At 50.3% G+C, this 13,270-nt stretch overlaps 1 protein-coding gene across 2 annotated transcripts; it reads right to left on the bottom strand.

The window, feature by feature from the left end:
* Window positions 1-65: 65 nt before the first annotated feature.
* On the bottom strand, window positions 66-6,316 carry MXD3 (MAX dimerization protein 3). Of its 2 annotated transcripts, none has more exons than XM_061423066.1 (7): window positions 5,279-6,316; window positions 4,253-4,349; window positions 3,884-3,989; window positions 3,194-3,223; window positions 2,948-3,062; window positions 626-809; window positions 66-551 (listed from the first exon to the last, which is right to left on the bottom strand). In XM_061423066.1, the coding sequence occupies exons 2-7, from the start codon at window positions 4,320-4,322 to the stop codon at window positions 436-438; spliced, it is 621 nt and encodes a 206-aa protein (XP_061279050.1). In that variant the 5' UTR covers window positions 4,323-4,349; window positions 5,279-6,316; the 3' UTR covers window positions 66-435. The 2 variants fall into 2 exon arrangements, with proteins under 2 accessions (XP_061279050.1, XP_061279049.1); XM_061423065.1 differs by lacking the exon at window positions 5,279-6,316 and adding an exon at window positions 4,523-4,821.
* Window positions 6,317-13,270: the final 6,954 nt, after the last annotated feature.

The following is a 13,270-nucleotide window of genomic DNA, read 5'->3' on the forward strand; positions in this document are numbered from 1 at the left end:
TCTTCTTTTCCAGTTTGTGGCTGGAAGTTCCCACATTTTCATCAGGCAAGACCATGGACAGGAAGTTAAGAAAGAGGCTTTTAATGAAAATACAGTATGCGTGGGGCAAAGGCCAGGGGCCCTTGTTTAGGAAGGAACATGAGGGCCCAAGAGGCTTCCTGCTGCCATGGGCAGCTGGGCCAAGTGCTATAAACATGCCTGGGAGGGTGGCCTGGGCCCAAGCTGCCTGCCCTGCAGGGCTCAGGGGGCCCAACACCCCTCTCCCAGGTGGGACTGCCAGCCGCCAGCAGCAGGGTACAAGGAGCACCTGCTCCCACACAGGGTCCTTTGAGTCCATTCCAACAGTGACTCCAAGCAGCCCTGGAGGCTCTGTGAGGGCTCTGGCCTGACGGCACAGAGTGGGCTGAGGGCAGAGGCCGCTCTGGGCGGTGAGGGTCATAACCAGGCACTGCCACTGTGTGAGTAGCTGTGCTCCTGGCCTGCGCTGAAGCCCCGCAGCAGCTCAGCCTCACCTCCGAACACCAGGCTCTCCACGTCCACCTCCAGCTCCTCTGCACAGGGAGAGGACCAGTCAGGAGGCCTGGCCCACTCATCCCACCCGACCCCTCCACTCCAGGGCACTTACCTTGGTCTGAGTCGGAGCGCTCGGAGGAGAGGCCCGAGGAGTCCAGGCTGTCCGCCCGCAGGCGCTCCCGCTCGCCCACCGTGCCCAGCCCCCGGAGTTGCTCCAGCTGCCGCCGCAGGCTCTGCTGCTTGCTGCGCAGCTTCTCCTTGAGCTGCCGGGCCCGCTGCTCCTGCTCCTCCAGCTTCTGCAAATCCAGGGGAGCAAGGGGCTGGGCTCATGCACCGCTCGGTAGCAGACCAGTGATGTGACAGGCTCACTAGATGTGGGTGCCAGAGGGCTGCTCCCACATCCTGCAGGAAGCCAGGGCCTGCTGCCCTCCTATCTCACGTAAGTGGCCTGGGAGTTCTGTCTGGATGGTTGGGAGGGAGGGCTGCACAATCTCAAAGGCCCTCAGGGCTGTCAAGTGATGTGAAGGAGTGGAGTGTGCTGGTATCAGGCGATGGAGACGGGAGAGGGACTGAGGCACACCAGCAAGTGCATACTAGGGCTCGGAGGAGGTGTCCCAGGCAGTTACTGCCACGTGGAAACAAGCCCAGTGTTGCCAGATCTCCTAGGGCTTGTTTTTGTTTTGGCCACGCCACATAGCATGTGGGATCTTCATTCCCTGACCAGACATAGAACCTGCATCCACTATTTTTAGAAAGCTACAAATCCACCTGTCAATGCAGAAGACGTAGGGACGATCCCCTGGAGAAGGAAATGGCTACCCATCCCAGTATTCTTGCCTGGGTAATCGCATGGGCAGAAGAGCCTGGCAGGCTACAGTCCATGAGGTTGCAAAGAGTCTGACACGACTGAGCAACTAAATGACAAGAAATTAAACAAAGGCTACCAGTTTGTAACTCCTCCTCAAGACCCCCCCAGGAACTCTAAGGCTTCAGTATTTGTCCCCTCCTGCCGCCTCCATGCAAGCTCTGCCAGCCCTGAGATCCAGGGACTGGAGGGCCAAGGGTTCTCCCATCAGGCCCTCAGTGGGCAAAAACATGCATTCAGTCAACGAGAAGGGGAGAATTGGTTGAGAAGATATTTTAACTGGGTATAGACGGATGAATAAGCACTATCCAGGTAAAGATGGAGGAGGAAACATCCAGGCAGAGTGAAAACGGGAAGAGTATGGAGAGTTCAGCTTTTTAGTGGGACATGGGGCAAGATGAGACCAGAGGCAAGGCCTGTGTTGTGAAGGGCCTTGAGTTTCACAGGATGTAAAAAACTGAAAGTGTCCTGTCAGAAACCATGGAAGGTTTTCAGCAGGGGACAGACCTGGACAGATCTATGAGCAGCAAAGAACATTCTAGGGCAAGGTGGGGAGGACAGCCAGATGGAGGCAAAACAGGAAGCAGGGAGTCCAGAGAGGAGCAATCCCTAGGTCCCGCCCATGGGACAGCCAGCACCCAAGACACACATCCCTCAGAACCAAGTCAGGCAAACTCCACGTGAGACACTGGAGCCCACTTTCCAACCAGGGTGTTATTCAACCATAAGGCACTGTGAGGACAGTGCTAACAGTTTCCACACCATTTTATTTGCTGCGTAGCCCCTCCAGCCTTCTCTGCCACAGCTGCCTGTGCCCACAACAAGGCCTGGCAGAGCAGATGTGCACTTGTTGCAGAAAGGAATGCAAGTCAAGAGACACAGGCCTCAGTTCTGAATCTGCCTCTCATCAGCCGGCTGTGCCTCCATTTCTTCCTCTGTCAAAAGGGCCAGGAGGGCAGGAAAAGGCCTCCATTGTTTCCAAGTCGCTTCTAAGCGCCCCCACTCCGTGGTGATGCCTCGTCTTGAGTCAGCACATCCCACTCCCATCCACCAGGGGGCGCTGAGCTGAGTCCGGGAAGGACGGGTCACTGGCGTCCTCTCAACCCTTTTCCCCCTTCTGGCCTCTGGACCTGCCTCTCAAAGCAGGACAGGCCCCTCAGAACAGGAGGCCTTGAGGATGCAGGAGAGGAGGAGTGAGAAACAGCCCTCTCCAGTCTGAGGGACCCTTATAGTGACCCATCACAGAATGTCCCCCATACAGAGGAGGAAATGAAGTCCAGAGAGGCTACCTAACTCGCTCCAGGTCTCACAGTTGGGATTCAAGTAATAATCGTTGTAATAACAAGTGAACATTTATTGGGAAAACTTGCTTAAAGCCTCAGAACAATCCTCTTGGGTTACTTCCTGCTTTTCTTCCTACTTAAACTTGGAAACTAAAAGCACAGAGCCCACTGTCACACAGTTGGTCTGTTACATGAGACTTCGCTCCTAGTTCCTCACAGTCTCTCTCTATTACGCTTCTACCAGCATCCTGGCAAGCTGGCCCTGGGCCCCAGGGTAGTGTCTTACCTGGATGTGCATTCTGGCCCTGCGCAGAAGGCTCAGTGTGGTGTATCGGACACAGTCAGCCCCCAGGGGCATCTGCTGCTTCAGCTGCTCCAGGCACCGCTTCAGCTGGGCCCTCCTGCAGAGGGAGGGGTCTAGAGGGCAGTGCCAGCCCAGGCTCGCTGGCCAGATGAGGGATGGCAGGGGAAGGAAGGCCAGAGGGAGGCTGTTCCTGGGGACTGGTGCTCTCAGGGCAGGGTTGGGACTCACCTGCGCTTCTCCAGCTCGTTGTGCACAGACCTGCCAATGCCAGAGAGGATGGGGTGAGGGAGTGTCAGTTAGTGTCCACACCCTCAGTCCCAGAGTCCCCAGGGGCTCAAAATTCACTACAGATGTGTGCCCCAAACTAGCCCACTGTGGGAACCTTGTGCTGGCCTCAGACAGCTGAGTCCTAGGCAGAGGCAGAGATAGTAAGGAGGTCAAATGCTGAGAGAGGTCTGCCCAGGTGATGTGAGGTTCAAAGAGAGTCCCCTAGGCACAATCAGGAAGGGCTTCCTGAACACAAGTGACATTTGAGCTAAGCCCAGCCACACAAGTCACCCAAAAAGAGTAGTGGGGGGAGAGGCATTCAAATTGAGGGGGAACGCGTGTGCAAAGGGTTGAGAGGAGAGAAAAGAAGAATGCCTGTGAAGGAAAGCAAGTGGTTTGTTTTAGGAGTGTGAGTGGAAGCAGGACCCAGAACTATTATTCACAGTTCCAAACACATCAGAAGTGCTTGAGAAATAGTCCTTGAACGAAGTGTGTGTTCGGAGGATGGGGAAACGACAGGAGTCCGTTTGCCTCCAGAGCAAGGTACTTGGCCCAGAAGATGCAAGCAACAAGAAGGAAGTGGGCAGTGGAGAGACCCGATGAAGGACGGCGCCCATCCCCCTACTCCCCGCTGCCCCCGGCCCTCCTCACCGCCCACTGTCCAGCGCGCCAGGAGCTTGGGGAGACCGCTTCCTCCTCCTGTGGACTGGACCTGGACTCCGGTGAGGGCACAGGGACGCATAGCCATGCTCGGCCTCTGCCAGAGAGAGACCCCGCCAGCGTCAGGCTGGTCCCAGCGGGCGCCCCAGGCACGGCACCGTCAGAAAGGGATTTGGGGCTACAGGACCATTTCCCCAACCCCTCCAGCCCACTGCCCGCGGACCCCTCTTAAATTGAGCGCAGCGGTGCCGCAGGACTACTGCCCTAAAGCCATGCATTCTTCAAGTCGGGAGTCAAGCCCAGCCCAGGCCAGTGTCAGCGAGGTCGCCGCCTGGAGTCCGATCAAAGGTTCTTCCTCACCTCTCTCGCGGCGCTCCAGGAACTCCGCCGCCTGCAGCAAGACTTGGATGTTGCTGGCCACCGGTTCCATGTCGGCGACAGCCGGAGGCGGGCGGGCCTGGGGTGCAGACCAGAGCAGCGGCGGCACCACTTTTGTTACAATGTAACTGACACGGGGCAACAAACACAGGCGCCGGGCCCGCCCCCAAGACGCCCCGCCCCGGGACAGCCTAGCTCTTGGCCCCGCCCTCCTGGAACGCGCCCTGGAACCGTAGCCCACCCTCCGCCCACCTGCCCGGCCCCTAGGACTCCGGTAGGGCTTCCACCAACGCCGGCTTTAGGCCCGGCCCTCGGGCGAACGCCCGGGCTGGAGTTGGGGTGCCGCGTCTTGCCGCTTCGCTCAGCGACCCCGCGCCGATCATTTGGTGTTTCTGGGCCTCAGTCTCCAACCCAGTACTGGTGACCAAAAGCCCGCACGCTGAATGGTGCTCTGGGGGCGGGTGGTCCACCCGAGGCCCCGGGCTCTGCCGCTGCACGTGGGCGCCGCGGAGGCGGGGCCGGCTGACACCCTCGCCCATTTGCTCTCCACCGCTTGTGGCTCGCTGACGTCACCTTGTGGGCGGAGCAGGAGGGCCTCTGAGGCACTATTGGCTGCGCGCGGCTCCTCCCTCTCCCGCCGCTGGTCAACAAGTTCGGGCGGGAAAAGGAGCAGGTTTCAAATTTGAAAACCCCGGCGGTGGGGGCGGGGTTAAGCGGGCGGGGGGGGGGGGGGGGCGGAATGGGGCCGCAGTGCGCAAGCGCCGGGGGAGGGGGCGCGGATCTGGCTCGGGCGCTAGAGGGTTAGTATCCTTGCAGGCTTGCCCTCTGCCCCCGTAGCTCTTCGCTGAGCTTCAGCTTCCTACTGTGGCGAATGGGAATAGTCTCCCGGCTTCTCCTCATCTGCAGGGAAGCTGTTGTTGCTACGAAAACGTCAGAAGGGTACCGATTTATGAGAACCAGATGGCTAGAGTCCTGGGTTCTGGAGCCACCAGAGTTGAGTTCTCTCACCTTTACTTCTCAGCTGTGTGGCTCGGGAAGTGCCCTCTTTCCTGTAAGTTCGGGAAGCCCTGCGAAACCGTTGTCGTTGAAGACCCGGGCACTGAAGGATCAGAGCCGTGCGCAGTTTGTAGGAGCTGCTGATTTTGTAACCGGACACAGGCTTCTTCCTCCCACAGAGCCCATAGTTGCCTTACCCAGAGTCAATGAGCCCTTCTTTGACTTGACTGTCTAGCCTCTAGAAGGAGATGATGCAGTGACTTCTAGGGGCAGCACCGCCCCTGCGAAGACAGTGACAGTCTAAGGGTGGAGCCCGGAAGATGAAAGCAGCTGTTACAGAGTTGAGCATTACTGTTAGGCTGGGGCTGAATCTATGGCCCGGAAATGGAGAGGAGGGAGGAGGAACTAGATTCTTTATAGACAGCCCTGGGTAAACACATGGCACACGGCAGTCCGTCCTCTCAGTTCTTTGGACAAAACCTTTGAGTTTCTCTAGGAGTCACTTCTAGAGGAATCACTGACATGCTCAGCCAAGAACTGCTGCCTGGGACTATCCACCCTTTCACCCACCCGTTCACTCATGAAATATTTGCTGAGAACTTTCAGGACCCTAGGCAATGTGCTGGGGGCTGGAGAACACAAGGTTGGACAGAACCAGACAGGGTCCTTCCCTCTGACAAGCTCTTGCATGAGGGAGACTGACATAGTAATCACACCGTAAAGATACACTGTGACAGGTCCACATAGGAAAAGACACAATGTAAGCGCACTTCCTAAAGGAGCATTTGACCTAATCAGAGAGGTCAAAGGTTTTTCTGGGGCAGGGATGAGTAGGTGTTATCTACGTATAGGAGGAATGTATGAGAATTCCAGACACACTAATAGCAGGTGCAGAGGCCCTGGGACTGAAAGGATGTATGCAGATGGAAAGAAGGTCAATGTGGCCAGCATAGAGAGATCAAAGATAATGGTGCAGGTTGACACTGGAGAGGCTTGCAGGGCCCAGAAGAGACTGAAGCGTTCCCCAAACCCCCACCCCCAATTAATTTTGTCCACAGAAAAGAGTTACAAGACGTGTGAATGAATTTCCCATTTTATTTCACTAAAGTCAGCACCCACACAGTGTAGGCACAAACCAGCTAGTAAGATATCTGGGTCCCAGGTGGCCCAGCCTTGGGCGGGGAGAGCTGTGAAGGATAAGAGCTCCCAGCAGCAGGAGGGAGCTCTTAAAGAGTTGTACTGTGTGCTTAGTCGTGTCCAACTCTGGGACCCCATGGACTGTAGCCCGCCAGGCTCCTCTGTCCATGAGGATTCTCCAAGCAAGAATACTAGAGTGGGTTGCCATGCCCTCCTCCAGGGGATGTTCCCACTCAGGGATTTAACCCAGGTCTCCCACATTGCAGGCAGATTCTTTACCATCCGAGCCACTAGGGACGCCCAAGAATATTGGCGTGGGTAGCCTGTCCTGTCTCCAGAGGATCTTCCTGACCCAGGAATCGAACCAGGGTCTCCTGCATTGCAGGCAGATTCTTTACCAGCTGAGCTACCAGGGAAGCTCAGAGTTAGGGCTGCTCCAACTGGAGGTTGTGGAAGTGAGGCAGAAGCTGCAAAGCAGACTTGAGTAAACATGTCAAGGAGTTTGGACTTCATCCTAGAAGGGTAGGCTTTGAGCTAGGGAACAACATGGCCCTCAGGCCTCCCAGGGCCACTAACTAGAAGAGCAGGAAACAATCCTTCCCAGGGAGCAGGGCAAGCAGGGGAGGACAGGGCGCCTGCCCCAAACCTTTGGATGCCCTTCTGGGCCCTTTTAAGGCAACGCTAGCACTAGTCTCATCTGGGCACAGTGCTGGGCAGAGGCCTCCAGTGGTCCTGCCCTTTCAGCAGTGACTGTTCTTAGAGCCTCTTCCCCAGACCCCCAGGTCCTGCCGAGCTCAGCCTGCACACTGAAGGCGTATGGCCTCCCCACCCCTCAGCCCTTACTGCCCACACTTCAGTACAGATTCTGTCCGAAACCAGTGTCCTCTGGGCTCCAAGGGGCAGAGCCTGCATCTGTGCCCTGAGTGGGAGGGGAGAAGGGGACCCCCACCCTGCTGCCTTGGCCCAGTCAGGACATCTGGAAGAGGGCAGCTTTCAGGGCCTCAGCCCCGGGCTCACCATGCTCTCTCACGCTATGGACAGGATGCCTGAGGAGACAGCTCCTGCCGTTCCCCCAGGACCCTCTAACCTCCTTCCCTGCAGGTGAGAGTAATAGTGGGGGCAGGGGGGAGGGTTGGGACAGTACCGGAGCTGAGGCCTGCCTCAGACCCGGGACCCTGCCCAGCCTCTTCTCTATGCTCCCTGTCCCAGCCTCTCCCAGTTCACTCACCTCCCCTCTTCCCAGAGAGTAGCATTCCATGGTCACTGAGCTAACCAGGCCGTGTCCCTGCTGAAAGTCCCTCCAAGACTCCTGAGGACAAGTTCAAGCTGGCTGTGCCTTCCTTCTGACCTGTCAGGCCACATGCACTGCCCTTGCCCCACTTCCCTAACCCTGCTAGTTTGGCTTACATGTCACTTCCTCCAGGAAGTCCTCAGGCCTCCATTTTTCTGAAAACAGCAGAGCATCCTTCTGAAAACAGCAGTGGCTCTGTGTCCCTCAGGGTCAGCCTTCTCTATCTGCCTATGAGCACAGCAATAGAGGAAGCCTGTACTAAGAAAGGGGTTTGGCCAAGCTGTCGTGGGGGAGGGGACAGCAGATCGTGGTGGGCCTGGGTCTCTATGTACACAGGAGGCCAGTGGCATAGCAATCAACAGGCCCCCAACTTGGAGGCCACAGCCGGAATGCCACTCCAGGCATGTTGTCAGGAGCTGCACAACACAGTGACTGATGGTCAGGAAGGCTCTGCTCCCTCTGCAAGTGCAGGGGAACAGGTTGTGAGGCCAGGCCTGGCTAGATTACGTCTCAGAAGCCGCTGACAGTCCTGGTTATCTGGGTGGGGTCGCCGGGAAAAGGCCTTTATAAGACCTGTAGTATGTCCACATTTTTATTCCTGATATAGGTAGATTCCCCACCACCACCCTTGATAAGTTTTGCTGGGAGTGTACCAATTTTGTTAATTTTTTTTTAAACAATCAACTTTGGATTTCTTTTGCTCCTTTGTTACCAGGTTTCTTAACATGGAAATGTGCATAATTCGCTTTCTTCCTTTCTTCTTTTCTGCACTTGCTTTATCTCCGTCCCACAAACTTTAAGGTGTTGTTTTTGTTTTGTTTTTCATTCACAGAGAGATATTTTTAGAAATTTTCTTTGACCTGAGGCCTGTGGGTAACCTGAAGTGTTTTCCATAATGTCCAATACTTGGGAATTTTCTAGATGTCTTTTTATTATTGGCTTGTAATTTAATTCTGTGGTGGTCAGAAAATATACTCTTATGATTTGATCATTTGATTAACCAAATTTATCAAAGCCTGTGTGTTCCAGTATATGACCTGTCTTGATGAATGTTTTATACGCATGTAAAATAACATGCATCCTCCAGCTGTTACCTGCAGTGTTCTAAAAGCATCAGAGTAAGTTGGTTGACTGTGTTGTATAAAAAAAAAATTTATATCCTTACTGATCTTTTTTGTCTACTAGTTCTATCAATTAGTAGAAGGTAAGTGTTAAAATCTCCAAATTTAATTGTGAAATTGTCTATCACATTTTACTTTATATATTGTGAAACTCTAGGTGCATATAGATTCATGATTGTTTTATCTTCTTGTTGACTTCATTATTTTTGCATTCTGAAATATCCCTCTTTATCTTTGACAATCTTTTCTTTAACACTGCTTTGATATTAATATAGTCACAAGAGTTCCTTTTGATTAGTGCTCTCATTGCGTGTTTTTTCCCATCTTTTTTACTTTTTACCTAACAGTGTCTCAGTATTTAACATGTTTATCCTACAAATAGCATATGACTGGGGAGTTTTCCCCTGTGGGCTGATAATCTCTGCCTTTAAATTGTGTTTAATACAATTATTTTGACATAGTTGATTTTAAGGTCTATCATCTTGATTTTTATTTTACATTTGTCCCATCTGTCCTTTTTCACTTTTCCCTCCTTTTCTGACTTAATTTGGATTATTTGAGTCTTTGTCAGCCTTGCATTGGCTTATCATTTCCTCTTTCAAGTGGTCTCTTAAGTATTCACTTTAAGAACTGTAATAACAAATGTCTTTAAATTAGCAGTCTACTCTGAATCAATATTATACAATTTAAAATATAAGGTAAGAAACATATATCATTATGCTTCATTTACTCTCTACCATCCTTTTTACTACTGTTATTATATATTTTATTTCTATATGTATTAAAATTCCTAGAATACATTGCTACAATCTTGCTTTAAACAGTCAATTGACTTTTTAAAAATTAAGAACAAATAATCTTTTATATTTCACCATACTTTTGCCATTTCCAGCATTCCTCATTCTGTGCTATAGAGCTGGGTTTTATTGGTACCATCTTACTTCAGCCAAAGGAGCTGCCTTTGGCCTTCCTTGCAGTGCGGGTCTTTTAACAACACATTCTACCAGCTTTTCACTGACCTAGAGCCAGACATCCTGGAATGTGAAGTCAAGTGGGCCTTAGAAAGCATCACTACGAACAAAGCTAGTGGAGGTGATAGAATTCCAGTTGAGCTATTCCAAATCCTGAAAGATGATGCTGTGAAAGTGCTGCACTCAATATGCCAGCAAATCTGGAAAACTCAGCAGTGGCCACAGGACTGGAAAAGGTCAGTTTTCATTCCAATCCCAAAGAAAGGCAATGCCAAAGAATGCTCAAACTACCGCACAATTGCACTCATCTCACAGGCTAGTAAAGTAATGCTCAAAATTCTCCAAGCCAGGCTTCAGCAATATGTGATCCGTGAACTTCCTGATGTTCAAGCTGGTTTTAGAAAAGGCAGAGGAACCAGAGATCAAATTGCCAACATCCGCTGGATCATCGAAAAAGCAAGAGAGTTCCAGAAAAACATCTATTTCTGCTTTATTGACTATGCCAAAGCCTTTGACTGTGTGGATCACAATAAACTGTGGAAAATTCTGAAAGGGATGGGAATACCAGACAACTTGATCTGCCTCTTGAGAAATTTGTATGCAGGTCAGGAAGCAACAGTTAGAACTGGACATGGAACAACAGACTGGTTTCAAATAGGAAAAGGAGTATGTCAGGGCTGTATATTGTCACCCTGCTTCTTTAACTTATACGCAGAGTACATCATGAGAAACGCTGGACTGGAAGAAGCACAAGCTGGAATCAAGATTGCCGGGAGAAATATCAATAACCTCAGATATGCAGATGACACCACCCTTATGGCAGAAAGTGAAGAGGAACTCAAAAGCCTCTTGATGAAAGTGAAAGTGGAGAGTGAAAAAGTTGGCTTAAAACTCAACATTCAGAAAACGAAGATCATGGCATCCGGTCCCATCACTTCATGGGAAATAGATGGGCAAACAGTGGAAACAGTGTCAGACTTTATTTTTGGGCTCCAAAATCACTGCAGATGGTGACTGCAGCCATGAAATTAAAAGACGCTTACTCCTTGGAAGGAAAGTTATGACCAATCTAGATAGCATATTGAAAAGCAGAGACATTACTTTGCCAACAAAGGTTCGTCTAGTCAAGGCTATGGTTTTTCCTGTGGTCATGTATGAATGTGAGAGTTGGACTGTGAAGAAGGCTGAGAGCCCAAGAATTGATATTTTTGAACTGTGGTATTGGAGAAGACTCTTGAGAGTCCCTTGGACTGCAAGGAGATCCAACCAGTACATTCTGAAGGAGATCAGCCCTGGGATTTCTTTGGAAGGAATGATGCTAAAGCTGAAACTCCAGTAGTTTGGCCACCTCATGCGAAGAGTTGACTCATTGGAAAAGACTCTGATGCTGGGAGGGATTGGGGGCAGGAGAAGAAGGGGACGACAGAGGATGAGAGGGCTGGATGGCATCACTGAGTCGATGGACGTGAGTCTGGGTGAACTCCGGGAGCTGGTGATGGACAGGGAGGCCTGGTGTGCTGTGATTCAAGGGGTTGCAAAGAGTCGGACATGACTGAGTGACTGAACTGAACTGAACTGAACCAGCTTTTCTTCACTGAAAATGTATTTATTTCATCTTCATTTCTGTAGCGTATTTACACTACCTATAAGATTCTAGGTTGACTGCCTTTCAGCACTTTAATTATGTTACTGGTTTGCCTTCTGACTAGTATTTCTTTTCCATGTCAGCCAGAATTCTTAGCACTTCCTGCTGTGTGTAATGTATTTATTTCCTCTATTCCAATTTTTTTCTTTTTTTCAGTTATTGGCTCTGGTAGCTCAGATGGTAAAGAATCCACCTGCAATGTCAGAGACCTGGGTTGGGAAGATCCTCTGGAGAAAGGAATGGCTACTCACTCCAGTATTCTTGCCTGGAGAATCTCATGGACAGAGGAGCTTGGCAGGCCACAGTCCATGAGGTCACAAAGAGTTCATCAAGACTGAACAACTTTCACTCTCGTTTTCATTGGCTATGACACACCCATGCATGTGGTTTTCTTTGAGTTTGCCTTGCTTGCTGTGTTTTAAGCATCTGGAATGTTTTTCAGTCTTTAGTTCTTCAGATATTTTTCTCCACCTCTCTTGTCCCTCCCCTCTCTTAATCTGATCTCAATTTCATGTATGTTTCCCAGTTTCATAATATATCAAGGGGAATTGATGCTGTTAATTTTTTTTATTTTTTTAAATTGAAGGCTAATTCTTTACAATACAGCATTCTTAATGTGTGTGTGTGTGTGTGTGTGTGTGTGTGTGTGTGTGTGTTTTACTCTCTCTGCTTCACTGTGGATAAGTTCTATTTACTTGGCTTCAAGTTTGCTTACTCTTTCTTCTGTAACATCTAATTTGGCATTTAGCCCACCCATTGTAGTTTTTACTTCAGCTACTGTATTTTTCAGATCTAGAATTTTCACTTAGTCCTTTATGTAAAGTTTTCTACCCATATCCCAGAATATCACATTACCCATGTGTTATGGACTTCTATAGCACATATTATAACTGAGTGGCCTACAACAATAGAAATTTGTTCTCTGACAGTTCTGGAGAAGTCCAAACTCCAGGTGTCAGCAGGGTTGGTTCCCTCCTGAGGGTCCCAGACTGACCTCATTTTATAACTATATCTGTAAGGATCCTATTTCCAAATTAGGTCACATTTGAAGTTCTGGGTGAACATGAGTTTTTGAGGGACACTATCCAACTTATTATTACCCCTTCTCTATCCCAATTATTCTTTTGCTATTAATTAGTTTATATATTTATAATAGTTGTTGCATGTCCTTGCCTGCTAATTCCAATAACTTAGGGTTTTATTTTTGGGAGGGGGGCTTCCATTGACTATATTTTCTTTATTATAAAGCATGTTTTCTTGCTTCTTCTCATGCCTTATAATTTTTTACTGATTCTAGAATATAAAAAGTGAGAGAAATATAATGGAGTATAACCATATCAAAGTATATATTGGGTTTTTTTTTTTCAATTTATTTATTTTTTGGCTGTGCTGGCTCTTCGCTGCTGCTCACGGCCTTTCTCTAGTTGTGTGAGTGAGGGCCGCTCTCACCACTGCGGTGTGCAGGCTTCTCACTGGAGTGGCTTCTCTAGGTGCACAGGCTTCCGAAGCTGCGGCTCCCGGGCTCTAGAGCACTGACTCAGTAATTGGGCCACACGGGTCTTAGTTGTGCCGTGGCATGTGGAATCCTCCCTGAGCAGGGATTGAACCCATGTCCCCTGCACTGGCAGATGGATTCCCATCCACTGTACCACCAGGGAAGTCCTATATTATTTTGTTTTGTTTACTTTCTTAAGAGTGCAAGTCCTTACCTGTTTGGCAGTTAGAGGGAGAGGCTCATCATTCAGATTCCTACTAAGCTTTGTGAGAAGATTAACAAACGGTACAGGTTAGAGATGAGAAGGATCACACTCACATGAGACCACCATCACTTCAGACCCT

This window comes from Bos javanicus, chromosome 7, assembly GCF_032452875.1.
Source record: "Bos javanicus breed banteng chromosome 7, ARS-OSU_banteng_1.0, whole genome shotgun sequence".
NCBI lineage: Eukaryota > Metazoa > Chordata > Mammalia > Artiodactyla > Bovidae > Bos > Bos javanicus.

Excerpts from the sequence above, each read along its gene's own strand:
- MXD3 (XM_061423066.1), bottom strand. The coding sequence starts at position 4,322 with ATGGAACCGGTGGCCAGCAACATCCAAGTCTTGCTGCAGGCGGCGGAG. Across the intron at positions 3,224-3,883 it reads GGCGCGCTGGACAGTGGGCG|GTCTGTGCACAACGAGCTGG; the intron begins GTGAGGAGGGCC and ends TGGCATTGGCAG. Across the intron at positions 3,063-3,193 it reads AACGAGCTGGAGAAGCGCAG|GAGGGCCCAGCTGAAGCGGT; the intron begins GTGAGTCCCAAC and ends CTCCCTCTGCAG.